General features: G+C 41.1%; 1 protein-coding gene across 1 annotated transcript; it reads left to right on the forward strand.

Moving 5' to 3' along the window:
• The first annotated feature begins 9,242 nt into the window (after window positions 1-9,242).
• LOC103713162 (P-loop containing nucleoside triphosphate hydrolases superfamily protein) lies at window positions 9,243-27,114 on the forward strand. Its single transcript, XM_026806981.4, has 6 exons — window positions 9,243-10,750; window positions 18,167-18,307; window positions 18,396-20,154; window positions 21,071-21,297; window positions 22,476-23,425; window positions 25,707-27,114. Exons 1-6 carry the CDS (start codon window positions 9,431-9,433, stop codon window positions 26,857-26,859), a joined length of 5,550 nt encoding a protein of 1,849 aa, XP_026662782.3. The 5' UTR covers window positions 9,243-9,430; the 3' UTR covers window positions 26,860-27,114.
• Window positions 27,115-27,499: the final 385 nt, after the last annotated feature.

Here is a 27,499-nt window from a genome sequence, read left to right on the forward strand (position 1 = left end):
GAACATCTGTGTGCACGTGGGTGAATGGTAGGTATCTCTATGCCATGCAAGCTATAAGCTTCCCATGGGATGTTGCACATTGAGGGTTTTCAGGTCGTTCATGTGACTTGTTGATGGTCTCTGCCTACACATATTTAGATTTTGGGACATAGTTATTGATCAGGTTTAACCTAAAATTTTCTCAAGTTTTCTACAATGTCCTCTCAAAGAAATGGTCATAATTCTGGCTATGGATACTGTTGTGGTTCAAATCTGGCCCGAGGGTGACCACGCTGGTGGAGCCGAGCGAGCCGCCGATGCTGGAAATGGGAAGATGGGAGCCACCTCCTGCGCGACCGCCGCGGATCTGCACAAAGCCTCACCGGTGCTCTCGGTGAGGGTCCTCCAACGATCAAGTTAGAGTGGGTAAATTTGATCCAGCCAAAAAGGTCCCTTAAGAATATCTGACCGAGCTATTTATAACCTAGGTGGAGTGGCCCAGATGACGAAAGTACTGTCGGTCCCCATCATGAGGGGGTATGGCTCTGAGCCGGATAGCGTGCAGCTCAGGTAGGTTGGTGATGTGCGGTACAGTCCGTTCTTGAGAACGGTAAGGCGTTGACAGTCACAGCAGGGTATGGCCGAAGTAGTCAGGGTGCCGTCTGACTACCGTTGGCCGGTTATGGAGACATGACACGATAGTGTGGTGGAGTACGGCTACGTAGGTGGGCGTAGGCCCGTACATGGGTGTGGTCGTTGACGAGGCCGAGCTCGTTAAGTAGTCGTGTCATGCGTTTGACGAGGTCGGCTCGGCTAATACTATGAGTAGCTTGGTTTTCTGGGTTCTAAAGTGTGCTCGGAAGAGCACTCCGAGCTCGAGGGTTGGAGCGTATGTCGTGGGCTAGTCGGCGAACGTCTGGAGTTGGTGAAGCTTTCGGCTGATTTCCGAGGGCGAGCTGGCCCTTGGTCGAGATGAAGATTCATTCGATCGTTGTTAATGTTTACTTGGCCGAAACTGAACAGCCTTTTAATTGTGGGCTGGACGATCCATTTTTTCCTCTATCACATACAATTCTTCAGCATCTATAATGTGTAACCTTGTGGCTAGGTAATAGAAATATTGATGGGGACATCAGAGCTGACCATCCTTTCGTTTAGTCCCCTATTTTATTTGCATTTTATTTTCTTTTATTTCTGGGTTTGTTTGCAGTTTTATTATTGTAGAACTTTATTTGTGTATTTTGGGCTTATTGGAAATTATTTTGTGTAAGGGGGTTCTATTTTAATTGTTCTTATTTGGGCCCTATTTATAAGGAACTTTTATGATGATTAGGGTTAATGAAGGATTAAGAACTTTTCCCCCATGTCTCCCTCTTCTATCTTCCTCCTCTTTGTTCCTCTTCTCTTCTCCCTCTTCTCTTCTTTTCAGTCCTACTTCCTCTCTTCTTTCTTCCCTCCTCCTCCTCCCTCCCTTCTTTCTCGTTCCTCTGATTTCACGTCATAGCAGCCCATCTCTATTCGGATCCGCGCAACATCGCTGCGGCAGCCTTTCCGTGATCGGTGCTGCATCAACTTGGTATCAGAGCTCCCTGGTTTTGCCTTTGTTGCCAAAACCAACTCCTTCTCTGGGCTGCAGTGAACCAGTACTCCAAAAAAAAAAAAAAAACTAGAACAGTTCTTCGTTGGCTGGTTCTTCCCCATCATCGCACGTGAGCCCACCGCTGCCATCAGTCACCGCCAGCACCGCCGAACCGCCTCACAATGCCGCTGCACCACTAATTTCTGTCGGAGAACGTCGGCCCACAGAAGAGCCACCCTGGTGTATGGCGGAGCAGCGTCAGATTCCAGGATTCCGGTGGGCGCACGAGATCTACGCTACACCCCAAGCACCACGAATGCCGGAGCGTGTTGACGGGCCGTGCGCAACTCGCATTGCCAAAAAGAAAAAGAGCATCGCCGCTCTTCTTTCGACTCTATCTCTCGGACCCGCCGTAGCAGCCGCCGGCTGCCGCACACAGGAAGAGGCCACCCGCCGCCGCGATCGGCCGCTGCCTGTCGCCGCCAACCACAGCGTCGTGGCCACAAGCTCCATCACCGTCCCCGTCAGTCGTTCCGCAGCTGCCGCCGAGGAGACCGGCACGCCCTCCAGAATCGGTCGGAAAGTTGAAGACGAAGTCAAGGTAACGGGTAAGTTCTAAACCCGTTACCCACAATCGGTAGCCCGGGTCCAAAATCCAAAAAAAAAAGTTCACGTGATCGGCACGTGCTAGATCTAACAGGTATCGAAGCGGGTTGCAACCGAAAATCCGAACCCGATAACCCGAACCCGTAAAGGTTCAAAAAAAAAGAAAAAAAAGGGTAGCACGTGCCTTGCACGCGATCCAAAAAAAAACCCTTACCTCTGTTCGTCGTCCCGATCGGCCGCCGCTTCTTCTTCCGCCGCGCTACCCACCCGTCGGGACCGCCGTCGCCACCTCCGAGCGCCCTCCGACTTTGCCGCCTCTTCCGAGCACCCCGAGCCGTTGTCGCCCTCCCCGACGAGCAGCGTCGCCGCGCCGGCCAGCCTTCCCCAATGCTGTCGAGTCCCGTCAAGCGTCCCCTTCAGCCAAGGCCTCCTCCGAGCGCCGTCTCCTCCGAGTGGGCCACCTGCAGCGCACCTTCGCCGAGCTCCATCCGGCTTTCTCCTCTCACCCGAGACTAGGAAGCATCCGAGCGGTGCCATCAGGCCACACCCAAGCCCGACTAGCCTGACCCCAGCTTGTGTTCAGCAGGCCGCAAGACCAGTCCCACCACCCGGCCCATGCGCCAACCTCCCTTGAGCACGGCCCAGGCCCAGGCGGTCTCAGAACGGCTTGGTCCAGGCCCGTGCGCCGTTTACTTTAGCCCGGCCCAAGCCCAATCGGCCGCAGGCCCTATTTCAAGCCCAATCCAGCACCTTCTTTAGTCCATTTCAGAAGCCCAAGAGCTCTTGTGCTGCAGATCCAGGTCCACAGCTCCAGCTAGCTCCACCCGACGCCAACTTCACGCTCGATACTCTATAACGGACGCTTCCGGTTGACTGCATCCACCACAAGTAATAGGTTCTTCTTTCTTTTGGACTTGTTTATCTAATTATGTTCTAGTTCTCTTGTATGACAGTCGTATTTTGAAAATTTACTTTCCTGTCAAACTTCAAAACCTAGAACATCTATTACTACACCCATCCTAATCACCATCTAAATGTAGATATTAAGTTAGCGCACCCTAGCGACAGGATATTTCTCAACATCCATCGATCAGATTACTTTAGAATTAGAACGACCGTAATACATTCTTGCAACCTAACTTCTTATAGTGACTAATTTCATATTTTAATTCTGAAATAACCGAAGTACAAATTGGTAACATTTAATTTTAAGTTTCTTTTGTGAAAATTTGCTGATTACCGAATTCATAGTAGGTTGCATTAATAGGTTGTCCTGCATCACAGTTGGTCAGTTAGGGTTATTAGTAGCATTGCATGTCATACCATCAACTAGTATAGTCCTTGCATGCCAACTCGTAGTGGTAGGGAGTATCTCATCACTCATTCTAAGACCCCTTTAGCCACAATGGATTCCAAAGTTCTGCAAGACCTTGTGGAACGAATCGCTGCCTTACAAGCTAACCATGAAGAATTCAAGCGAGAGATCCGTGCTCTAGTGCAACACCCTAGGACTCCTGAACCGTCAACCCCAATCGCAGCTTATCCTGAGTTTGGTTTGGCCATGCCACTTGTAGGTCTTCTCCATCCTCCTAGGAACCAACATCCTCCTGATCACCAGCGCGATCTTGACGAACGACTACTTCATACCGTAAGAGTAGATACCCCCATATTTGCCGGTCAACTAGAGCCAAGCGTATATCTTGATTGGAGAGCAGCTATAGATAATTATTTTGAGTGGTACGAAATGACTGATGATAGAAAAGTACGATTCGCTAAAATGAAGCTTATTGGGCAAGCTCACTGGTACTGGCATAATGTTGAATATATGCGTGAGACCCAAAGGCTTCCTCATATCACCATCTGGGAGGATATGAAAGAAAAGCTGAATGAGAAATATCTGCCATTCTCTTACCGACAACGCCTTATGGATAGATGGCAAAAATTAACTCAAGGGACATCAACCGTTGCCGATTACATTGCACGATTTGAGAAGTTTCATATGAGATGCGGTGTAATCGAAGAGGAGACTATTACCCTCTCTAAGTTTCGGGCAAAACTCCGCGAGGAGATCTAGAAAGAATTAATCCTTCAAGAGATTACCATCCTTGGCCAAGCATACCAGTTGGCTCAAGATGTGGATAGTTTCTTATGGATCCCTATAGTGAGGCGTACCGTCTCTCGATCCATAGCCCCAGGAGCCTGACCTATTCAAAATTATCTCCCGCAATCCAGGCCTTTTTCTAACCCTCCTAACAAGCCTGGTTCTAGCCAAGCACCGACTAGAACATCCCCGATGCCTGTTCAAAATTCGTCAAATGATAAAGGAAAAGGCACAGTAGGTTCCAGTCCTCCTTCAAGAAGCCAAACCCAATGTTTCAGGTGCCAAAAATTTGGCCATATTGCATCCCAATGTAATGCTAAGACCTATCTAATGACTGAACTTGAAGTTGGGATCCAGGAGACTGAATGTGTCGAAGAAGTCTATGAATCAAACATCGAGGATTTTGTAGAAGACTTTAGAGACGAACAGACTGGGTTAGAGTTTATCCCGGCTGAACCCCAAAATGAGCCCACTGATCGGAATGACCAAAACTCTAGGCTTCAGGTGGTTAGGTGTGCTCTAGCTTAGACTAAGACCGAGCAAGATTGGCGTAGGACCTTCCTGTTTTACACGCTCATTAAGATCAATGGTAAAACGTGCAAAATCCTACTTGATAACGGGAGTTGCATCAATGCCATTGCTTCCGGAGTTGTTTTTTGCCTAGGTCTGAAATCTACCCCTCATCCCAACCCATATAAGGTAGCTTGGGTAGATAAGACGTCCATCTCGGTGTCGGAAAGATGCCTCGTCCCGATTCAATTCCTATACTATAAAGATGAAATCTGGTATGACTGCATTCCGATGGACGTAAGTCAAGTCATTTGAGGGAGACCTTGGTTATGCGATAAGGACGTCACACTTCATGGACGGTCGAATTCGTGTAGCTTTATGTTCCAGGGTCGAAAAATTATACTGAACCCATTGCCTCCTAGAGAGCCCATCCCTGAAAAAAAAGTGCTACACTACGGAAAGATGAATCACTTCACATCATTACTTCGAAAGAGGTAATGAAAGATATCGAAAGCCAATCACTTGTGTTCGTCCTTATGGCTAGAGTTATCAATGTGGAGTCGAATCTTGAGCACCCACCAGCAGTTGTTTCCAGTTTCACTTTGTTTTTCCTAAGGATCTTCCAGATACACTTCCTCTGATGCATGATATCCATCACGCAATTGACCTCATTCCTGGGGCATCTTTGCCAAATCTTCCCCGTCGTAGGCTCAACCCAAACGAGCATACTGAACTGAAACGTCAAGTTGACGAACTCCTCATCCGAGGGTATATTCATGAGAGGTTGAGCCCCTATGCTGTACCCGCACTCCTTACTCCCAAGAAAGATGGCTCTTGGAGGATGTGCGTCGATAGCCGTGCTATCAATAAAATCATGGTTAAGTATCATTTTTTCATTCTTAGACTGGACAACCTTTTAGACTATATGTCTAGTGCTACAGTTTTTTCCAAGATCGACCTAAAGAGTGGATACCACCAGATTCGGGTTCGTCCTGGGGATGAATGGAAAACTGCCTTAAGACCAAGGATGGACTCTACGAATGGTAGTGATACCGTTCGGGTTAACTAATGCTCCTAGTACTTTTATGAGGATGATGACACAGATTTTTCGATCTTTTCTGAATAAATTTGTTATTGTATATTTTGATGACATCCTCATCTATAGTCAAACTCAAGAGCTCCATCTCTCACACTTAAGGTATGTTTGTGATGTCCTTAGGAGAAAAAGCTTCTTTGCAAACCCCAAGAAGTGTGCCTTCCTGACCGATCACGTCACTTTCTTAGGGTTCATAGTTTCTTCTAAGGGTGTCTCCGTTGATCCGGAAAAAGTAAGCGCGATAGTCGATTGGCTTGAGCCCAAGACTCTAGCAGAAGTACGTAGTTTTCATGGCTTGGCTACTTTCTATCATCGCTTCATTAGAAATTTTAGTTCAATAATGTCTCCCATTATAGATTGCATGAAGCAAAGAAACTTTATCTGGACTAAGTCGACATCCCAAGCATTTAATGAAATTAAGAAAAGGATGACCGAAGCTCCTATTTTGCGTCTTTCTAATTTCACGAAGGTATTCAAGGTCGCATGTGATTTCTCTGGCGTTGGCATAGATGGCGTGTTAAGCCAAGAAGGTCACCCTGTCGCATTCTTTAGCAAAAAATTAAGCGATGACAGGTTGCGTTATTCCACCTATGATAAGGAATTCTATACGGTAGTGCAAGCTTTGCGACATTGGCGACACTATTTGCCACCACAAGAATTTATCTTGTACTTAGACCATGAGGCTTTAAAGTATCTCAACTTCCAAAAGAAACTGAACCATCGACATGGCCGATGGATCGAGTTTCTGCAAGCCTATACTTTTGTTCTGAAACATAAAGCCGGAGTTGAAAACAAAGCTGCTGATGCGCTCGGTCGACGGATCTTCCTCCTATCCGTGATGAGCACTGAAGTAATTGGTTTTGAAAGGATCAGAAAACAATATACCACATATCCTGATTTTAGTGAAGTATACCTGACCTTACGAGATGGAATAGAGAAAGAACAAGATGATTTCTTCCTACAAGATGATTATCTCTTTCGTTCCGACCGATTGTGTATTCCTGAACCTCATTGAGAGACTTCCTAGTATGGAAAATACATGCTGGAGGACTGTCTGGGCATTTCGGAAGAGACAAAACCATTGAAATGGTGAAGAGACGTTTCTTCTGGCCGAGTCTCAAGAGAGACGTGGCCAAAATTGTCGGTTAGTGTTGCACATGTCATCTAGCCAAACAATGTAAGAAGAACACTGATCTTTACACTCCACTACCCGTTCTCGATTGTCCCTAGCAAGATGTTAGTATGGATTTCGTGTTAGGGCTTCCACATACCTCCACCAAACACGATTCCATTTTTGTAGTTGTGGACCAATTTTCTAAGATGGCTCATTTTTTTTTCTGTTCTAAGACTTTTGATGCTTATAGGATTATGAAACTTTATTTTGACAAAGTCGTTAGACTCCATGGCCTTCCAAAATCTATTGTGTAATAGGGATGTTAAATTCATGAGCTACTTTTGGAAAACCCTTTGGCATTTGATGAGCACCAAATTAAAATTTTCATCTGCCTATCATCCACAAACTGATGGCCAGACTGAAGTTGTTAGCCGAAGTCTAGAAAATCTTTTAAGATGTCTGGTAGGTGAGCATGGTAGGACTTGGAATTTAGTGTTACCAATCGCCGAGTTTGCATATAATAGTTCCGTCAATAGGTCCTTAGGCATGAGTCCCTTCGAAGTGGTGAATGGATATAAATCTAGGCAGCCCATAGACTTGATTCTCATATCTCATCAACATAGAGTCTCTGAGTCTGCACAATCATTTGCATCACACCTGCATCATTGCATCAGGAAATCAGCAAACGTATTCACTCTAATAACTTAAAATATAAATCCCTTGCTGATTTGCACAGACGTTATAAAGAGTTGAATGTAGGAGATTCTGTCATTGTGAGAATTAGATCTAAACGACTTTCTTCGGAAACGTTCAAAAAGTTGCAATCCCGTAGTGCGGGACCGTTCAAAGTCCTAAAGAAAATTAGTTCGAATGCTTATGTTGTAAATCTTCTTGAAGACTATTGGATTAGTGCGACATTTAATATTGAAGATTTAGTCCCATACAAGAGGTCTACATTCATTCCTTCTGATCCTTTTGTTGATACACCCGCCTCTGTTGATCACCTTGACCCATCACCTGCTATTGAGCCTCCACCCCCAAAGTTTCATGCACGCAGAGAACACATAGAACATATATTAGATGAGCAGGTTATATCTACCGGGAGATGAAGCTACCAACATTACCTTGTTCGGTGAAAAGGTCAACCTGAATCGGATGTGACGTGGATCTCGCGAGCTGAGTTGCAGCGCCTTGACCCTGACCTTCTAGAGAAGTACGACAGCCGGCCAGACCTACACTTGACGGAATCGAGCTTTTCCCATCCGGAAGGAGTTGATGGGGATATCAGAGCTGACTATCCTTCCGTTTAGTCCCCTATTTTATTTGCATTTTATTTTCTTTTATTTTGGGGTTTGTTTGCAATTTTATTATTGTAGGACTTTATTTATGTATTTTGGGCTTATTGGAAATTATTTTGTGTAAGGGGGTTTTATTTTAATTGTTTTTATTTGGGCCCTATTTATTGGGGACTTTTATGATGATTAGGGTTAATGAAGGATTAAGAACTTTTCCCCCACGTCTCCCTCTTCTCTCTTCCTCCTTCTCTTTCTTCCTCCTCTCCTCTTCTCCCTCTTCTCTTCTTTTCTGTCTTACTTCCTCTCTTCCTCCTTCCCTCCTCCTCCTTCTCCATCCCTTCTTTCCCGTTCTTCTGATTTCACGTCACAGCAGCCCATCTCTATTCGGATCCGCATCAACACCGCTGCAGCAGCCTTCCCGTGATCGGTGCTGCATCAAGTATTCAATCCAAGCCAACTTCGATAGCATGCCAAGAGCCGAAACCAGCATTTTCTGGACCCGTTTCAGACATTTTGCCCCAATCATCAAGCAATTTTTGCCCCAATCATCGATTGCTTGAATAATATTCACAAACCGGAAATGTAATATTTAGCCTTCCTCTACTAAACGAGGCGTTGCCAGGTCACATCATCCGCAAAACTATAACAAATTTTTTTGTTGGTAATTAACTATAACAATTTTTTTGGACTATTATGGCTCAAGAGAGCCCAAGCATCCAAGATTTCAGCTCCCAAGACGGCAAGACCTACCAATTTATGCAACAACCAGCGACTAGTCCCAGGCTCCCAGCGCAAGCCCCCTAGTCTCCTAAATCCCCGTCCTGATTTTCGAAAAAATCAACACGGGCTCAATTCTCATGCTCACTCCACTGCATGAAACAAAATGTCCAAATCCTACTCCCTCGACCCAAAATTAACGCGCTCCCACCACCCCTGAACCCAATCTCCTGCAGTAATAACGCGCACGCACTCTCTTTTACGGTACTGGGATACTTGGAAAAATCGCGAGCGAGCCCCCATGGAAAAAACCCTCCTCCCTTATTCTCGCCTTCTTCTCCTCCTCCCCCTTTGGCTTCTTCCTCGTTAGGGCAATCTTTCACTCACCTTTCCTCCGTCTGTCTCTCTTGCTCACCCTTCTTCGTATGCCTTGATGCCTCTGTCTCAGACTCAGGCGGCGGCTGCGGCCGGCGGCAGAAAGCGGCGGAAGGGGCGGCCGGCGGGCTCCCGGGCGCGGAAGAAGCAGAAGAGGCTGGATGCCATCTGCGACAACCCCTCCGGTCTTTCGATCGCCGCGCCTAGGTCGCCGGAGGACGATTCTGGCCGTCTTCGCCGCAGCTCCCGTGTCCGGAGAGCCCCGGCCGTGCTGGACGCCTCCCCCGTGCCCTCTCGCCGGAGGAAGAGGTCTAGAGATGGAGATTCGCCAGTTCGGATAGGGGGTGGTGGGAGTCGGAAGAGGAGGAGGAAGAAGAAGAAGGGGAGGATGAGAAGGGATGGAGATCGTCAAGATGAGGGAAAGGCGCTTCTTCTGCGGAGGAATGAGGCGTCTTTGAGCTCTTGTGGCCAAGAAACTAAGGATTCGGAGGTGGAAGCAGGGAATTGGAGGTCGAGACTACGATCTAGGGTTGCGAAGGTACGGGGCAAGGCCCTCTTTTTTGGTGAAAAGAAGCATCTTCAGGCATCGGATAGGGTTGCTAGAAAGGAAAAGGAGCCATCGAAGCCAGTGACTATGGAGGGGATGAGTGCGTTGGATTCGCCGGCATTAGGATCCAAGAGGAGGAGGAGGAGGAGGAAGAGGGTTTCTAGTGATGAGATATCTGAGGGTGCTGAAGAACCTGGAGATCGAGCTGCCGTATTGCCTTCAGATGATGGGAAAGATAGCGGCCAGAAGGCATCTCCTGAAGAGGAAATTAAAGCTGCCTCTGATTTGCAGCTTGGTTGTGAACCAAACGAGGACTTGCAGACTGCTGAACAGACTCAGGAGGTTAGAGAAGAGGCTGAATGTACGAAAGTTGGGGGAGAAGAGAAAGGTGATGAGCCATTCGAACAAGGGGCTGCATATCCTATTCCCCAGGTGGAAAATACTGACTTGGGAAATGATGCAGCCAACCAATCAGGCGAACATCTTAACAGCAAAGCTGTTGATAATGGGGAGATCCTAAAGGAAGATAATCTGAAACTGTCCATTTCACAAGACAAGCTTACCCAGCCACATGTGAAAGAAGGTCGAAGGTGTGGCCTTTGCGGGGGAGGGGCTGATGGGAAGCCGCCAAAGAGACTTGTCCATGAGTCCATAGAGAGTGATAACGAGGCATATGAAGGATCATCAGCTTCAGAGGAACCTAACTATGATGTGTGGGATGGGTTTGGTGATGAACCCGGTTGGCTTGGTAGGCTTTTGGGTCCTATTTGTGATCGTTTCGGCATGGCTCGTGTTTGGGTTCATCAGCATTGTGCTGTTTGGAGTCCGGAGGTGCTGTATATTTACTGAACTGTCTTTTTCTTATATTATTACATACATGTCTAATTGGTGGAAATCAGTGCATGCATTTCTTACTGCATGTTGGAGATGTTGCTACCTAGCTACCTTTAAATGTAATTTTTTCAGTTTACACTGTCATTAGATGATTCTATATTTTCACAGATGTTGTTGATGCCTTAAAAATGAGTACATGGCAGCCATGCTTCGCTGCCTGATGGGTTCATACAGCTAACTTCGATTGGTTCATTGGGGTTGGCTGAATTGTATTGGTTGCTTAAGAGTGCAAGTTTGCCAACCTCTCACAGCCTAGTTTTTCTCCTCCAAGGAGTGCCAGAACTTAGCTGAGGTTTTCATTGCTTTGTTTAGGTTCATTTGCTAATCAATTATATTCTAGAACTCCAGTTGATGTTGCTAGTTAAAATTTGAACTCAGGTTTGTCTTATGACAAGCCAGGTTATTTAAACTCATTTAAACACCAATCTGTATTTTTAGTGTTTTTGGAATGCTCTTCTTTCATCCTTCTTCTTCTTCATTTAAATTAATTAATTAATTAAACCATACCCATTTAATATTTTTTGTTGTTTCCTTCTATTCACTTGGATCAAGAAGTAAAGTACATGTTGTACCATATCATGTTGCTAGCTTTAAACATGCAAAAGTGTTGCTTAAGAGTTTGATTGTCATAAATGTATAACAAAGACCTATTAAAGAGGAATTAGAGGTGGAAAATGAAGAAGATTGATAATTTAATGATTCTGTTGATCAAAATTTGAAACAAGTGTAATCCACTTTTCTTAATTGCGTACTCTCTAAGGTTTAATGAGTGGTGTGATATGTCAAAGGATGCCCTGGAAAGAAAATGAAGAGAGGAACCAATTTAAGAGCATGGAGATACGAGGATTTGTACTTTGAATTTGATTACTGGGAGAATTTTTAAAGTTCATCATAGCAAGTGACTCTTTGCCATATTTAGGTCGTAGGATGGTACTTTCTTTGAAGGATGAACTTATTTTGTTTACAAACTATTGAAAGTTGTGGTTGGTACTTGGTACCTTGTCCTTATGTAATGGTAGACTTAAATTTTAGTGCAACATGACTAAGTTTTAGGTGCCTTTATCTAGTAGTAGGGCAGACATTTTTACAAGTGAGGGCCAGAACACACTTAAAAAAGCTAACAATGGGAAATTCAATGAGTGAGCTTGGAACTAATTTAAAAGGCAATATTGAAAACATGTTAAGGAGGTCAACAATTTGGGGACCATCTTCGGTTGCCCAACCATGTCTTAGTCTTTCATAATCATAGGATCAATACATTATTTTTCATTAGAAAAATATATGAATTAATTTTTTGTAATAGAAAATAAAATGAAGGAATTGTAGCCATGTGCTAGGGTTTTTAAGAGGGAATAATACCGCTGTAATTTTCAAAAGTATTGGTAGATTCTTGGTCTTTTTATATTGCTTTCTTCATTTTTGAGTTGAGGATCCCCAATAGATTGGGAAATTTTATGTTGTGATGGAATTTATACTTATTTGAAACATATCTTAAAATTTCTAGGGGCTTCTTTTCTAGTATCAATTAAGAACATAAACCTTTTGACAACCTGGTCACAGGTTAAAATTCAGTGTAGAGAGGTTGTAGAAACAAGGACCGCCTATAAGACTCAACTTCTTTTCATGAAATTTGGGCAACCCATTGTACATATATTTGTTATGTTAGATGCAAGGAAGGCAATACCGGAACTAGCATCATTGCCGGTTGGATGGCGGGACAGTACGATACCCCCGGTGCTGTGCCGTCTTGATGTGAACTGATAGGCCAAACCGGAAGGGAGGGAGGAGGGAGGAGAGAGAGGGGGAGGGAGGGAGGGAGGGAGGGAGGGAGGGAGGGAGAGAGAGAGAGAGAGAGAGAGAGAGAGAGAGAGAGAGAGAAGGAGGAAGGTTGGGAGAGGGCGGCGACCGAAACAGGGGGAGAGCGGGGGAGAGAGGGCTCTCTCCTTCGTATGTCGGAACAGGGGCTTCCGCCCCTTTTTATATTTTTTTTGAAATTTTTAAGTGAAGTCGACAACCACTATCGACTTATTATTTTTTTTTGAAATTTTTTGAGTGAAATCTTTTTTGAATTTTTTATGAAATTTTTAAGTGGATTCTGACTTCACTTAAAAAATTTCAAAAAAAAAGTGAAGTCGCCAGTGGCTGCCGACTTCACTTAGAAAATTCAAAAAAATATAAAAAGGGGTGGAAGCCCCGAGTTTGTTTCGAAACAGGGGCAGGTTCCGATGTATAGATAGAGGAGAGAGGATTCCGAAAGCCCTCTCTCCCTCCTCCCTCGCCCCTATTTCGACTGTCGCCGGCCACTCTCTCTTCATCCCTTCCTCTCTTCCTCTCTCCCCTTCCGCCGGTTTCTTGATCCAAGGGCCAGAATCGTCCCGATCTGTTGTCGGTATGATTCGAGCAGTTCGGGACGATTCCGTCGACGTTGATTAGATGTATACAATGAGAACTTTAAGTCTTCGTCTCAATACACTGTGGTCAAGATTAAACACTATTTTGAAATATTATCAAAGTAATAGACAAACTATGATGATCGATTGAAGTCTAGAAACTTGCCATGTCGCAATAACTAAGAAATTGTAGTTTGAGCTTTTTTTAAAAAAAGAAAAACATGCTGATAACAATCTAATGAATTGATCCATTTAAATTCTTGGTTTTATTTTTTTCCATGGTAGTTTCCTTCTCCTTAAATTCTAGTTCTTTACTTATCTTTATGAGTTTTAATTATAGCTGAATATTATTTGTTGCATGCCCTATAGTTGGACCATATACACCAAGACAAATTGCATGAGCTTCCAACAACATAAAGAACATTATTGATTTTCTTAATGATCGAGACCATAGTTTTTAAGGATTTAGTCATGACTTTGTTCTTAAGGAGCATTATCTTGTTGCGATGTATGAGTTGACTGTGGAGATGATGGGAACTTGGGATATTCCCTTTTATTATAAGAGCTTGAATGTTCTTGAGGTTTAGCAAGGACACATAAATAATGCTTCAGGTGGAAGAGATAATAGAAATAAAAATATAATTTGATTGTCAGGGATTTTGCACTTGTGTTGTTAATATTAGGCTATGTTGGTAAAACAATTTGTCAATGACTAATCAAGAACATTTTTTTATTGAGTTGATTTCAGGATAACACTTACAAGGTCCACCATGTATGATATGGGTCTCCTGCAAGGTCCGTCGAACCGATATTAGGACCTATCCCGGTTGATGGCCGGTTTGGTATGGTACCAGTTCGGTACCGTACCAACACACGGTACGCATGGACCGGCACACCATTTTTTTAATAATTTTCAAGTTTGAATTAAGAGTAATCAATTTTTTAATAATTTTAAGTATAATTTGATGTTTCTTGATTTTTTTGATGTTTCTATGATGTTTCTTCTTTGCTTCTCCTCCTCCTTCTCCTCCTCCTCCTCCTCCTCCTCCTCCATCTTCCCCTCCTCCTCCTCCTTCTCCTCCTCCTCCTCCTCCACCTCCTCTTCTTTTCTTCTCCTTCTGCTCCGAACCGATCTTGACAACCAAACTGACCCAGTTTCGCGTCGGTTCGGGCCGGTTTGGTGGACTATGGTCTCCTCGCTTGTTAATTAAGGATATGATTCTATCTACATCTATCATCATATGAATTCTAAGATTCTTATTGGATCGTTGATAGATATTTATCAATTTAATTTTTTGCAATATAAGATGCTTAGTGTTTTAGATTAATGAAGTCTCTCTCTCTCTCCCTCGCCCTCTCCCTTCACCAACCCCTGCTCTACTATTTGATTTAGCTTATGAGGCTTAGGTAGCATAACTATGTTAGATTAAAAGGAAATTTACCTTCATATCCTCCATTACATGTTAAATAAAGTGGAAGTTTTTAAAAATCAGCACCGTGCTTGGTACTTGTTTTTGGTTGGACCCGTGTGGTACCGGGCCATCCCATGTCATCATGGTACTAGACTTCGTACCGGTACCACACCGTAAGGACCAACTTTTTGTTATTTTTTTAATGAATTTGGTTGTTTTTTATGCATGGTGAAGATATTTAGGTGATCTTATTGTGTATTTTAAGAGATGTTTTATAGTGTATGTTATAATTGAGTGTTAATATCTGTACCGACACACAATGTTTAATTAACTAACAACATTTATGTGTGAAGAATGGCAAATACAATACAAAATTGTAAAAAGAAAATCATAAAACTTTAATAGTCTAATCCCATGTAGAATTTTGATGGCTCTCATATATATTCGGGTCTTGCTGGTATTTCGGACCTAGAACATTGTACCATCCTGAATATTGTCCCCATTCTTGCTGATCATAAGAAGTTGGATAATGATTGGGCTGTGGCTTGTAATGCTACAATGTGTATGTCTAGTACTTGTCGGAGCCGAACCATCCTTCCTTAGGATAGTAGAACATTGTACGAGCCTGAATATTGTTCCCATTCTTGCGGATCATAAGAAGTTGGATAATGATTGGGCTGTGGCTCTTAATGCTACAATGTGTACGTTTAAATTTTTCTACCTTGTGGTGGTTTAGATGAACCTAAAAATACAAAAAAAAGGTAAACTCTATAAGTCAATGTATAGAATATAATTTGGATCTGAAGCAAAGGGTGCGGATGGTCCGATTGGTCAGGGTTTATATATAATCGGGTAAGGTTCGAGGTGGCTATTGCTTTTACCCGTCCTCGCCACCAACTCTAGACGGGTTGGGGTCGAGTCGGGTATTCACTGGGGCGGAGTAAATTGCAACTCCTAGCATATCTAATGATGTCTCTACGAGCCTATCCTTCGATGGCGCTATCGAACATGGGGCTCTCTCAGACCTTTCTTACTAGAAGCTATCTGCCAACCTAAAATTTGTGCTTCCTACATATTATATACTTAATTCATGATTCATGAAAGACATTTTCGATGCATGTTCAATTTGATAGAATCTTATCATATCAAAAAATTATTTTATTTTTGTCAATGAACAAAATGCAAGATAGTTTAGAATTCTTGTCATTAATTATCAAATGCATGTTCCTTATTTTTAACAATTAAATCTTTTTTATATTTTTAAATAAATTTTTAGAAAATAGCTTGAAAATCAGAAAATTATTTGTTAATCAACAAAATACAAGATGACAATTTTAGAACTCATCTTTTTAATGATCAATACATGTTCCATATTTATTACATTTAACTAACATTTTCAAATTTTAAATTTTTCCCCTTAAAAATAGTTTAAAAGTCATTAAAAAATCTGTTTACTACTGAAATGCATGACAATGAAATCTAAGAATTACATAGATAATTTGGGACATATACTGATTTTTTTAGATTTTTAAGGAACTTAGTTTTTTTAAAAAAATATTTTCTTGACAAATAAATTAATTAATAATTATAAATATTTTGAGATAGAGATTACAACCATAATAGTTGTAGCATGTGCATACTACGAATGCAGGTATGCTACAATTTTTTAGACTAAGTTCCCATTTGTTTTATTTTTGTTAATATTTTAATAAAAAAATTATATAATTTATAAAAATATTTTTTGGAAAATAAAAATCATCATATTGTATGGTGCTGTCCACAATATCCAAAATATTAAAGGAAAACAAAAAACTTGATGTAGATTTTCCCTATTTTGCTGATTTTTGCCAATTTTGGGCCAAAAAGATAGAGATCCAAGGGTCTTACGTTGACGGAGTACCCTGTCTTTCTGATTCACTAGGTTTCTCTCCCACCATTTGAGCAAAAAAGCCCCTCTCTGCTCCCTCTTCCTCCCTTTCTCTGCTCTCTCCTCTCTTACTCTTTCACGCTAATTGGGTAAAAGAGGTCTTGGGAGTCCCTCATAGTATTCCTAAAGGAATCGGAATACCTGGTTGGCCCCCCTATACCCCCTTTTCTATTTTAAATAAATTTCCCAAGATGTCCTAGTTGGGATGTCTTCGAACCAGTAATATCAAGTTCAGTACTGGACCACTGGTGAATACCAATTGGTTCATTCTGGATGATTGATACAAGCATTGTGCTGGTTGAACAAGAGTCTGTAGACTCTGTACCAGCCTGGATGCCCTGTTTTAGCTATGTTTTGGTTGCATGGGCCTTGTCTTCGTGCCGGAATCCTATTGGAATGGTATGGTATCGATGGTACCATTCTGTTTCACCTATTTTGACAACCTTGATAAATGGAATGAGAGATCAAAAGATATGTAAGAAAGCTTTATATTAAATCCACTATTCTTAGATTTTTGCTGAGTTTATCAGAGCTATCATGTCATTGTAGCTATTTGGTGAAGCATTAAATATTACATTTTTTAATGGAAATTTTGTGGAGAAAATTGTGAAATGAAAAAAGAAAAAGGTATCAGAGAATGTTGATTGCAAACTGATTCATGTTTCCACGACCACTTTGAACTATCAATTAATGAAATATTCTTCCTTATTCCATTACACGTTTTCTATTGCCTTCCGTATTTGATGCGAAAAGGCTTGTATCTATGTCTATGTATACATACATGCATATGTATATATGTATGCATGTATATGTATTTATGTATCTACATTTGTTCATTACCTCACATCTCACATCATATACTGGTATATGTGTCCATTTCCCCATCTTTAAAGAATGCTTAGCTTCTACATTTTATCATGATTGATTATTCACATCCGTATCCTCATATGTAGTGTAGAAAGATTTTGTTCATGAAGTGCTGGAAAATGCTTACTTTGATATTGTTACTATGTATACTATTATTGATGATGTCATTAACGCAACATAAGTTTTTTTTTTTTAATAAATGTATAGATATATTAAATGGCGGGCATGGTAGGCTAGTTGTGTTCCCTGACTTTCTTTGATCTGGACTACAATTGATAGTGCAGATCACATTAATTGCTGCTCATTTGTCACCAATTATGTTTACTGGTTCCTGTGCCCACTTTCTTGTTTATAGTTCATAATTCTTCAGGTTCCCATCTTTAGGTTCCTGTTGTATAGTTGATAACATGGTTTGAAATAGCATCATGGTTCATCATGGTTGTGTAACTGCAGCATTTTCAAATGTTTCATCACATAGGCCAAACTTGTTGATTGAGCATATACAGATATCTGCTTAATGAGATAAATTCATGACTGTGTCAATATACTACTGACTAAATAGCTACATGCCCCTTACATTAAATTAGCTTCCTTCAGGATGGACTCAGGCCTTGTAGTCTCTGATTGTGCTAGTATCTGTCGTTGTATAATGACATATATGCTGATGTTAGACAACAGATATTCAAAAAGGTCGTCGATTCTCTTCAGATAATAAATAACAGCCATAAATTTAATTCATGTATGTTGTGAATTTCAGGTTTACTTTGCTGGTTTGGGATGCCTGAAAAATGTTAGAGCTGCACTTTGCAGGGGAAGGGTATTGAAATGCAGCCGTTGTGGGAGGCCTGGAGCAACTATTGGTTGCCGTGTTGATCGGTGCCCTAAAACCTACCATTTGGTTGTATATTATTTCTATTCTATTTATGGCATATCTTTATCATGTTTTTTGTCTCATTTTTCCTTTTATGTTATCTTTCTTGATGCAGCCTTGCGGCCGAGCAGATGGTTGTATATTTGATCATCGCAAATTTCTCATAGCTTGCAATGATCATCGGCATCTTTTCCAACCTCAAGGAGAGAGTTACTCTCAACAAATTAGGAAAATGAAATTTAAGAAATTGAAGCTGGATATGAGAAAGCTTTCACATGATTCATGGAGGAAGGACTTGGAGGCTGAAGAGAAGTGGTTAGAAAATTGCGGAGAGGATGAAGAGTTCTTGAAACGCGAAGGCAAGAGGCTTCACCGAGATCTTTTAAGAATAGCACCTGTCTATATTGGGGGTTCTTATGAAAATGAAAAGTCATACCAGGGTTGGGAATCTGTTGCTGGGCTCCGAGATGTCATCCAGTGCTTGAAAGAAGTGGTAATATTACCCCTTTTATATCCTGAGTTCTTCAGTACCCTGGGCATCACACCTCCTAGAGGTGTTCTATTGCATGGATATCCCGGTACAGGTAAAACATTAGTTGTACGGGCATTAATTGGTGCATGCTCTCGCGGGGATAAGAGAATAGCTTATTTTGCTCGTAAAGGTGCTGATTGTTTGGGAAAATATGTTGGTGATGCTGAAAGACAATTAAGACTTCTTTTTCAGGTAGCTGAGAAATCTCAACCTTCTATTATCTTTTTTGATGAAATTGATGGGTTAGCTCCATGTCGGTCTAGGCATCAAGATCAAACACATAACTCTGTTGTGTCAACTTTGCTTTCCTTGCTTGATGGTCTGAAGTCTCGAGGTTCAGTTATAGTGATAGGTGCTACAAATCGTCCTGATGCTGTTGATCCTGCTCTTAGGCGACCAGGGAGATTTGATCGGGAAATATATTTTCCACTACCAACACTGAAGGATAGAGCTGCTATTCTGTCACTTCATACTCAAAGTTGGCCAAATCCTGTATCTGGGTCTCTTCTTTCACGGATTGCAAATCAAACTGCTGGTTATGCGGGTGCTGATCTGCAGTCTCTTTGTACTCAAGCAGCAATGAATGCTTTGAAGAGGAACTGTGCCTTACAAGAACTTTTATCTTCTGCTGAAAAAGGTTCTGATCATTGCAGACTTCCTCCTTTGCCAGAATTTGTCGTGGAGGAAAGAGATTGGTTAAAAGCTCTTGCACTTGCTCCTCCTCCATGTTCCCGAAGAGAAGCAGGAATGGCTGCAAATGATGTAGTTTCTTCACCACTCCATTCTCATCTTGTTCCATGTCTTCTGAAACCGCTGTCTCACCTGCTCATCTCATTTTACATTGATGAGCGGATCTGGTTTCCTCCTTCCTTTCGCAAGGCATTGCAATCTATTGAATGTGCCATTATTTCTGCCTTAGAACAGAGAAGTATCCCTGTCGTCTCTTGGTGGTCTGAGCTTCATTCTTTAACTTCGGACCCGTATTTTGCAAATGAGATAGAGAAAATTCTTTCTCGCTATGGCCTGGTAATGGGTCCATCAGGATCTGGTCATTCTTATCCATTGGAAGATGACAATGATGTCTTTGAAAAGTTTGATTCCTCTAGATCAAAGACTTCTGGTTCTTGTACACACAGTGAGTCAATGCAGAAGTCACTTCAATTGGGGAATTCATCAGGATTTCGAACTTTGATTGCTGGAACTCCCAGATCTGGCCAACAACATCTGGCTAGCTGCCTTCTTCATGGATATGTGGGCCATATTAATATTCAGAAGGTTGATTTGGCTACTATTTCTGAAGAAGGACATGGAGATATTATTCTTGGCCTTACCCAAATTCTAAGTATGTTTTTAGATTTTGTTTTGTAGCTTTCTTGACCATTAAAGTTTATTAAGATTGATTATTCTCCTACCTAATAATGGAGCTTCAAACTTTCATGCTTGGATATCCCTCTGAACATTAAAATGTTATGCATTTCCTTTCTTTAATTAATTATAGCCTGGACTAAACAGGTATTGACTTGTTAGCTTAGTTTTTTTTTTTTTCTAGAGTCATTAATGTTGTTCAAAATGTTTAACAACTTCATGAAACATGCGTTATGTTGACACCAGATGCTGTAATCAGACTTGGTTCTATAACTTTAGGCCTAAACTTTCACCTTGAACATTTTAATTGTTTGATGAATCCTCCATCCAAAAACTGTTTGTTTTTTGATACTTTTGCAAGTATCTGTAAGACCTAGATTTCCTGGTAAATTTCATGTGATTCAAGACGATCGTCTTGATTCTCTAGAGTTCATTGGTCTTTAATTAAAATTCTCTCCATGACTCAAAGAAAGTCTTAGCTCTTTTACTCTTGCATGAATACTTGTAACCAGGTTAATTGATTTTCCTAGGACATCTGATTTCTATGGCAGAACCTCCATGTTCAGATTCTCATGGGCTTCTAGTTTGTTTGACAGTCTAGTAGGTTCTCATGCTGCAACTTCTCTCAATTGATTGTGACTATTACTTCTTTCAATTGTTTTTGTGGTTCATGACAAAGCATTCTCAGTTAACCGAGTTGTTTTACACTCATCTACTATTAATTAGTTCCCAAAGTCATCGATCATTGTTATTATCCTTATGTATTTTCTTAGACATCTTTCATAAATTGCTTGAGCTCAAATAAAATGCTTTTAGCAATGAAATGAGCTCTGTTTTATGTACTATCTGCCATCTTTTGAACACTAATATGTTGGACTAATTCTTTCCATTAGTGAAATGCCTGAATGTGGGAAGATGCATAATCTACATGCCTAGAATTGATTTATGGGCTATCGATGAGACTCGTGGAGAGGATGCCAAACAGAGCGAAGGCAGTCCAAATGCCTGCAAGTCATCCCAAGAAGTAGGAGTTGATGCAGCAAAAAGTTCTTCACAAGCATGGAATTCATTTGTTGAGCAAGTGGATTCTGTGTGTGCATCTGGATCTATAAATATTCTGGTAAGCTTGAGATTCAGTGTGCATTATTATTTTTTATCCTTTTAGCCGATTTCATAGTTCACGTGAGCTTGAGTAGCGACTTCTATATATGAGCTCGAGTTACGCTGACTATCTTTATCACATTCGATGTTCTCTGTTTTGTCATCTATGTCTGTTCTTCTAACTATTTGGTGCCCTGTATGTATGTCAGTATGTGGTCTTGTATGCAGAATTTTGCATATATCTGCAGGCTTTTATGCGTAGTGTTAGTCCAAGGGGAGTAGAATATTGTTGTTTTCACATATTTGTGCACACCCCCCCACCACCACCCCGCCCCCCCCCCCCCCCCCCCCCCCCCCCCCCCGCCTCTAAAAAAAAAAAAAGAAGAAACCAGTGCTTCATAGAAACAACTAAATTGTCTCTCTTGCTTTGTTTGCTTTGTGCATGCCATGTTTCTTTTGTTATGCATATGTTCTAGTCATGTTTGCAACTTCTTGAATATGGAGCAAAAGAAATATGTTTTTTCTCTGGAAAAAAGAAGCGAATGTCTAATTCAAATTTGTCCTAGCATGCATATTATTCAATACTTTATATTGTTCTCTCTTGTCACCTGTAAATCCTAGCTGTCAGTTAGGATGTCATTAGATTGATCGTTCTCAGGATCAGTGAGTGCTGACATCATTCCTACCTTCTATATTTTTGCATTTGTGCTTCAAGTGAGTTTTGTCAGGAGAAAGCTTTTGATCTAAGTTTATAGATTCTTTTTACATGCCGCTTTCGCTTGCTGCAAATAATACTGTCTCTCTCACTTTCAGAAAAAAACTATCTCCAAGCTGAATATGATATAATATCTTGACTCATGTTTGCTTTGCATTTGTTATTTTCTTCTTGATAAATTATCAAGACTGCATTTTATGACCTATAAGTTTGTGCCATATCTTACCAAGGTCTCTTAAACAAATACTGATGTTGATAATACTAACATTCTGGTGCTCAGCATTAAATGAATTGTTAGATTAGTTATCTATTTCTTCAGATTAAAAGAACAGATTTTTCTTGTATTTTCTCATTCTTTTCATGCCCATTTACTGAGTGAAACTGGCAGTCATGTGTTTGGCTTCTCATTTACTTGCCAAAGTGCTTGTTTTGTGATTGCAGTTGTGTTTGAAATTTTTGAAATTTATGTTTTATGTTTGCAGGCTACTTGTGAAATGCAGAATCATGATCTTCCTCTTGCAATAAGGCATTTTTTTACCAGTGATGCTGTGAATCATGCTGATTCTGCTCCTTCAGAACATACGACACCACGATTTCTGATGTGTATTGATGGAAAATTTAATCCTAATCTGGTGATTGATTCGTGTGCAGCAAAATTATCAGAGGACCTAGTTCAGCATTATGCACAGCTGGTGCATCACAGAACTCATGTAAGCAATTCTCATGATAAAAATGAAGTCTTCCCTGCAGTGAAAGCTAATGCAGAACCCCCAAGGCTAAACATGGATACTTCTGTGGATGCTGAGTGGACTGTTTCAAATGCTGGGGCATCTTTCAGGGACAAAGAAACCCAGCAAGGCACAAATGGTGATCAGAGATGGCCACCATCATCGAAGATGAGAGGCCATGACAAGGTTGATCTTCAGCTTGATAGCCATGAAGGTTCAATTCCAAGGATTTTTCCTGGTAAAGCTATGAAAGGGAGTTCAATGTTAGCAATTGCCACATTTGGTAATCAGATTTTACGATATCCACAATTTGCTGAGCTTTGTTGGGTAACCTCGAAACTGACAGAAGGTCCCTCCGCAGACATAAATGGGCCTTGGAAGGGTTGGCCATTTAATTCTTGTTTGATGGATTCCAATAGTTCACCCAACAAGGTAGTTGCTGGAGCAAACTCAAGCAATTTTAAGAATCGTGAAAATTCTGGTGTTGTAAGGGGTTTAGTGGCTGTGGGTTTATTGGCATATAAAGGTGTCTACACATCAGTTAGAGAAGTCTCTGTTGAAGTTAGAAAGGTTTTAGAGCTTTTAGTTGGGAAGGTTCGAGCTAAGATTTTGGGCAGGAAGGACAAATACCGTTACCTTCGACTTCTGTCACAAGTGGCTTACCTAGAAGATATTGTTAATAGCTGGGCTTACACATTCCAGAGGTACCACTTTTCTTAGTAAAAATTTTCAAATTGAGCTAGCTACCTTTGCTTTCTTATTATCTTTTAGTTTCCATATTGGTATAAGAATAAGCAGAACGATTCAGATCCAGCCTTGTCCCATCTTGTGGCTTGACTTTGTGAACAGTTATTCATTAACCTTTCCTGTAATGGTTACTTCTGTTGTTGTTCGCCATCTTTCCCATATCCTTTCGCAGAACTTAAATCCATGTTAGCTTAGGTCATCCTCTTCTCCTGCTTGTCTGATTGGCACATTTAAGTGCTCTTTATTGAAGTTTTGTTAGATCTTCATTACACATGATGGACATCTCAGTTGATTCATCGTGCTTATCCTAATATACCCATTTCTCACTCTATCCTTAATTATTCCATATGTTTATCTCAACATCGGCATCTTTGCTATGTTCAGTTGGCTTGTCAGGGCACTTTTTTAACCCAACATCTATAACTATCCCTCTTGAGACAGTTTTTAAAGGAGAAGAATATTCTTGGTAAGTGGGACCTATTAGATAAGTACAAGATAATATCACCTGCCTCGGCGTCAGCCTATGTATAGCAGCAGGTATGGGTAGGCACCCCCTTGACCTGACTGACCTAAAAACCGTGCAATTGTGCCACTAGGACTGTGCCCAATTGCATTCCATTTGTTCTCTATATTACTCCCAAAACAGTGCCTTGATAACACCACAAAAATTGTGCCCATTCACCGCAAAAATTGTGCCTATCCTGCCACTTACATCTTCAAGCTGTTACATAATTTCTTGAAATCCCTAGAACCATCTTAGAGGTAACCAAACACACGAACTCCACTTTGAAGCGAGGAGCCAAACCAACTGATCTAGCAGCCTTTCACAATTAAACAAACACATCTTACAAAATGGAGTTGTTATCCATGACTTCACCTTGAATCAAGGATGGCAAAACTAGTACCGGGCACCGTACCGGTTGTTCGGCGGGACGAGTCGGTACGGGCCTGCGCCATGCCGTGCCGGGCCCATACCGACACCATAGAAGAGATGGGCGAGAGGGAGAACGAGAGAGGAAAAGAGAGAACGGGGGAGGGAGATGGAGAGGAAGGAAGAGAGACCGGCTTCTCTCTTCCTCTCCCTCTCACTCTCTCTCTCTCTCTCTTTTTCTCTTTTTTCTTCTCCTTCTCCCCCTCCGGCGATGGCAAGAGGCATCTCGGTTTCAATGACGGAACCGTCCCGGTCTGCCGCTGGTACGGCTCGGAACGCCTTGAACTGGGTGGTTCAGGACGGTTCCGCAGACCTTGCCTCGAATACTAAGGAAAGAATTGGAAAGAAAATAGAGTTATTCATGGATGATCTTGGAATCAAGTAGTCATCTAAGACTTCAATTGTAGGTTTTTCCTTTAGTGACAAAGGTATAATTGGTCATATAACAAACCAAAAGAACCTCTCCATGCCATCCACTCAACTCTTTATCATTTATATATTTGTTTGTATGTCACTTCCAGGATAGTTAACCAAGCACATTATGTTACCACTTGGCAAGTTAGTTTTGCTGGAACTTTTATTTCATTTCCATTTCCATTGAAATTGCATTCCGACCTGGTATTCTCTACAACTTTCAATCATAATTTTATTTTAACAATTACACTCTTCCTCTTCTCATCAATCTACATTATATGATGTGCAAATAATATGCACTTTGATATATTTTCTGGCCCCTATTCTCTATGGTTTTCGTCCATATTCTTTTATTCTTTTTACATTTTTAGGTCATTATTCTTTCCTTGGTCTGCTGATTTTAAGTCCAGCGTCCTCTACAATTTTGTCCATTAATCTGATCTGGCATCTGTTCTTATCCTCTTCTTATTAATCTAAATCACATCATCTGCAAATAATGTCGTGACAGTACAGATTTAGTTCCTATCCTTTATGGCTTTCCTCCATAATCTTTGGTTGTTGTACACAAAAGAAATTGAAAATATTCTAATTTGCAAACTCTGCAGTTTTTGCTAAATTTTCTTTCCTGCTTTAATTTTTTTTTCCAATGTAGGATTTGCTTTTTAATTCCTTTATGGCATTCAAAATATCATTCTAATTTTTTTTGATGTTCTTGTTGGGTAATTTATCATTCCGTTTTTTTTATTATGATTGCTAACTATGTTTTCTTACTGTCGTGTTTTGTACCCAAAGTCTGTTTTTTCCCGAAATTTTGTGAAACTACCATTTTGACATTTTTCAAAAAAAAAATCCTGAATTGTAACTGTATTGTTTTTTCTGTTTTGTTCATACAGTGTACAAACTGATAATCAGATTACAATGTCAAACACCAAGCCAGTGATTACCGAGAGTCTTTATGTAGATAATAATTTGAGCAGCAGTAATCTTGTTCATGATCCTTTGAGCATGCAGAGTGTACCAAACGTAAGCTGCAATGAAGAGGTTTCACCCAAAGGAAGTCCTCATAAATTAGTTACCAGTAATGGAGAATGTGTTGATTTTAATGAAGGGACATCACCTAGTTCTGATACAAGCATCATACCAGATGTTAATCATTTTCACGAGCCTAGTCACTCCAGCTTTCATTCAGGTTCTACCTCAGCTGCAACTACACTAAACGGTAATGGAACTTATGGATCAAAGAGTCCAGCACCTGCTAAAAAGCTGGAGGATATGAGACATGTTGATGGCTTGGGAGTGACAGAAAGCCATCTTCCTTCTGAGGCTAATATGTGCAATCTTGACAGTTCAGTTGCAGTGACCATGTCTTGCTCAAAAGAGGCTAGTGACAAGTATACTTGTCTGGACAATTATCATTCTTCAGGCAGTGGTGGGCACGTTACTGATGAACTTGGTACAGTTTCTGAGTTCGCACAGAGAAAGAGTAATGAGCATTCAGTTGTCTCTGGGACTGCATGCCTGTACTGTTGTTGCTCTAGATGTCTACGTGCTATCTATGTGTTGGTTCGTAGAATTCTCTATGATTGCTGGAGATCTAATGGCCGTTATTCAACAATAGATGATATCCACGATCTACTTGCTTCGTTTTCTTTGCGTCTTTTAGCAGTGGTACGGCAATCTTATATTTCTCAAAGTAGCACCAACTCTGAAGAATGCTTTGGAAAAAATCAGGGTCAAAGAGTTCAGTCCGAGTGCTGTGCTTGTCAGGACATTGTTCACAAGCAGGTTAAGAAAATGTCGTCTCAGCAAATGGTCCATTTCACGCCAACAGAATGCAGTTGCCACATAAGAAATGAGGAGGATTCTGAAATAGCAAATAGTGAAAGTATTTCTCTATTACAATCAGCCCTAAATTTTTTCTTCAGAGATGGTGTATTAATGCCTTCACATCCCCATAAAGGAGCTGTACTTCATTGCAGATTTGAGAAATTATGTGCGTGTTCCATATTAGAGATGATATGGATGATCAAGCAGCCACTGCGTTAATGCCATATAGTTAGTTAAGTTTCCTGCTGACTGAAGAAACCATTCATCTTTTTTGTTGACACTTAGGTTTTGTCCTACTTCTTGGTCTAATTTTGCAAAAATTAAGTAATGTTCTCAATTTTTTACATACACAGATATGAAAGGTTTAGGAAGTTTTGAAGCCCTTTATCTGGGTGCTAATTTCGTTAGCATGTAAATATTGCTACAAGGTTATTGTCATATCAATTTTGTGGGAGTTCTCATATACTTTGATTATATCTTGTTCTCGAAGTGAATTTTTATCGTGAAATATCCAGATTGCATGATTATTATTGATGCAAGACTGCTAACATCTTGCACTATTTATAATCTTTGGTTCTGTTTCTGGTTTATTGGCATGTAGATGGGTGCTTCATGTTGTTGCCCAAAGTTCTTCTCTGGAGAGTTACATCATCAATAAATTGATTGTTACATTACATGTTTACTTCCTGAAGCATGACCACTAGTTGACAAATGATTACATTAATATTTGGAACCATATGGATGTGAATCTCTCTCTCTTTCTCTCTCTCTCTAACTCATCCCACAAGGGAGACAACATACCAAATTGGTAATAGGGAATGTTGGGGAATTTGATCGGGAACCATGTCCTAGCATTCCT

This window comes from Phoenix dactylifera, chromosome 1, assembly GCF_051530095.1.
Source record: "Phoenix dactylifera cultivar Ajwa chromosome 1, Ajwa_hap1_PhDact_Kaust_v1.1, whole genome shotgun sequence".
Classification (NCBI taxonomy): domain Eukaryota; kingdom Viridiplantae; phylum Streptophyta; class Magnoliopsida; order Arecales; family Arecaceae; genus Phoenix; species Phoenix dactylifera.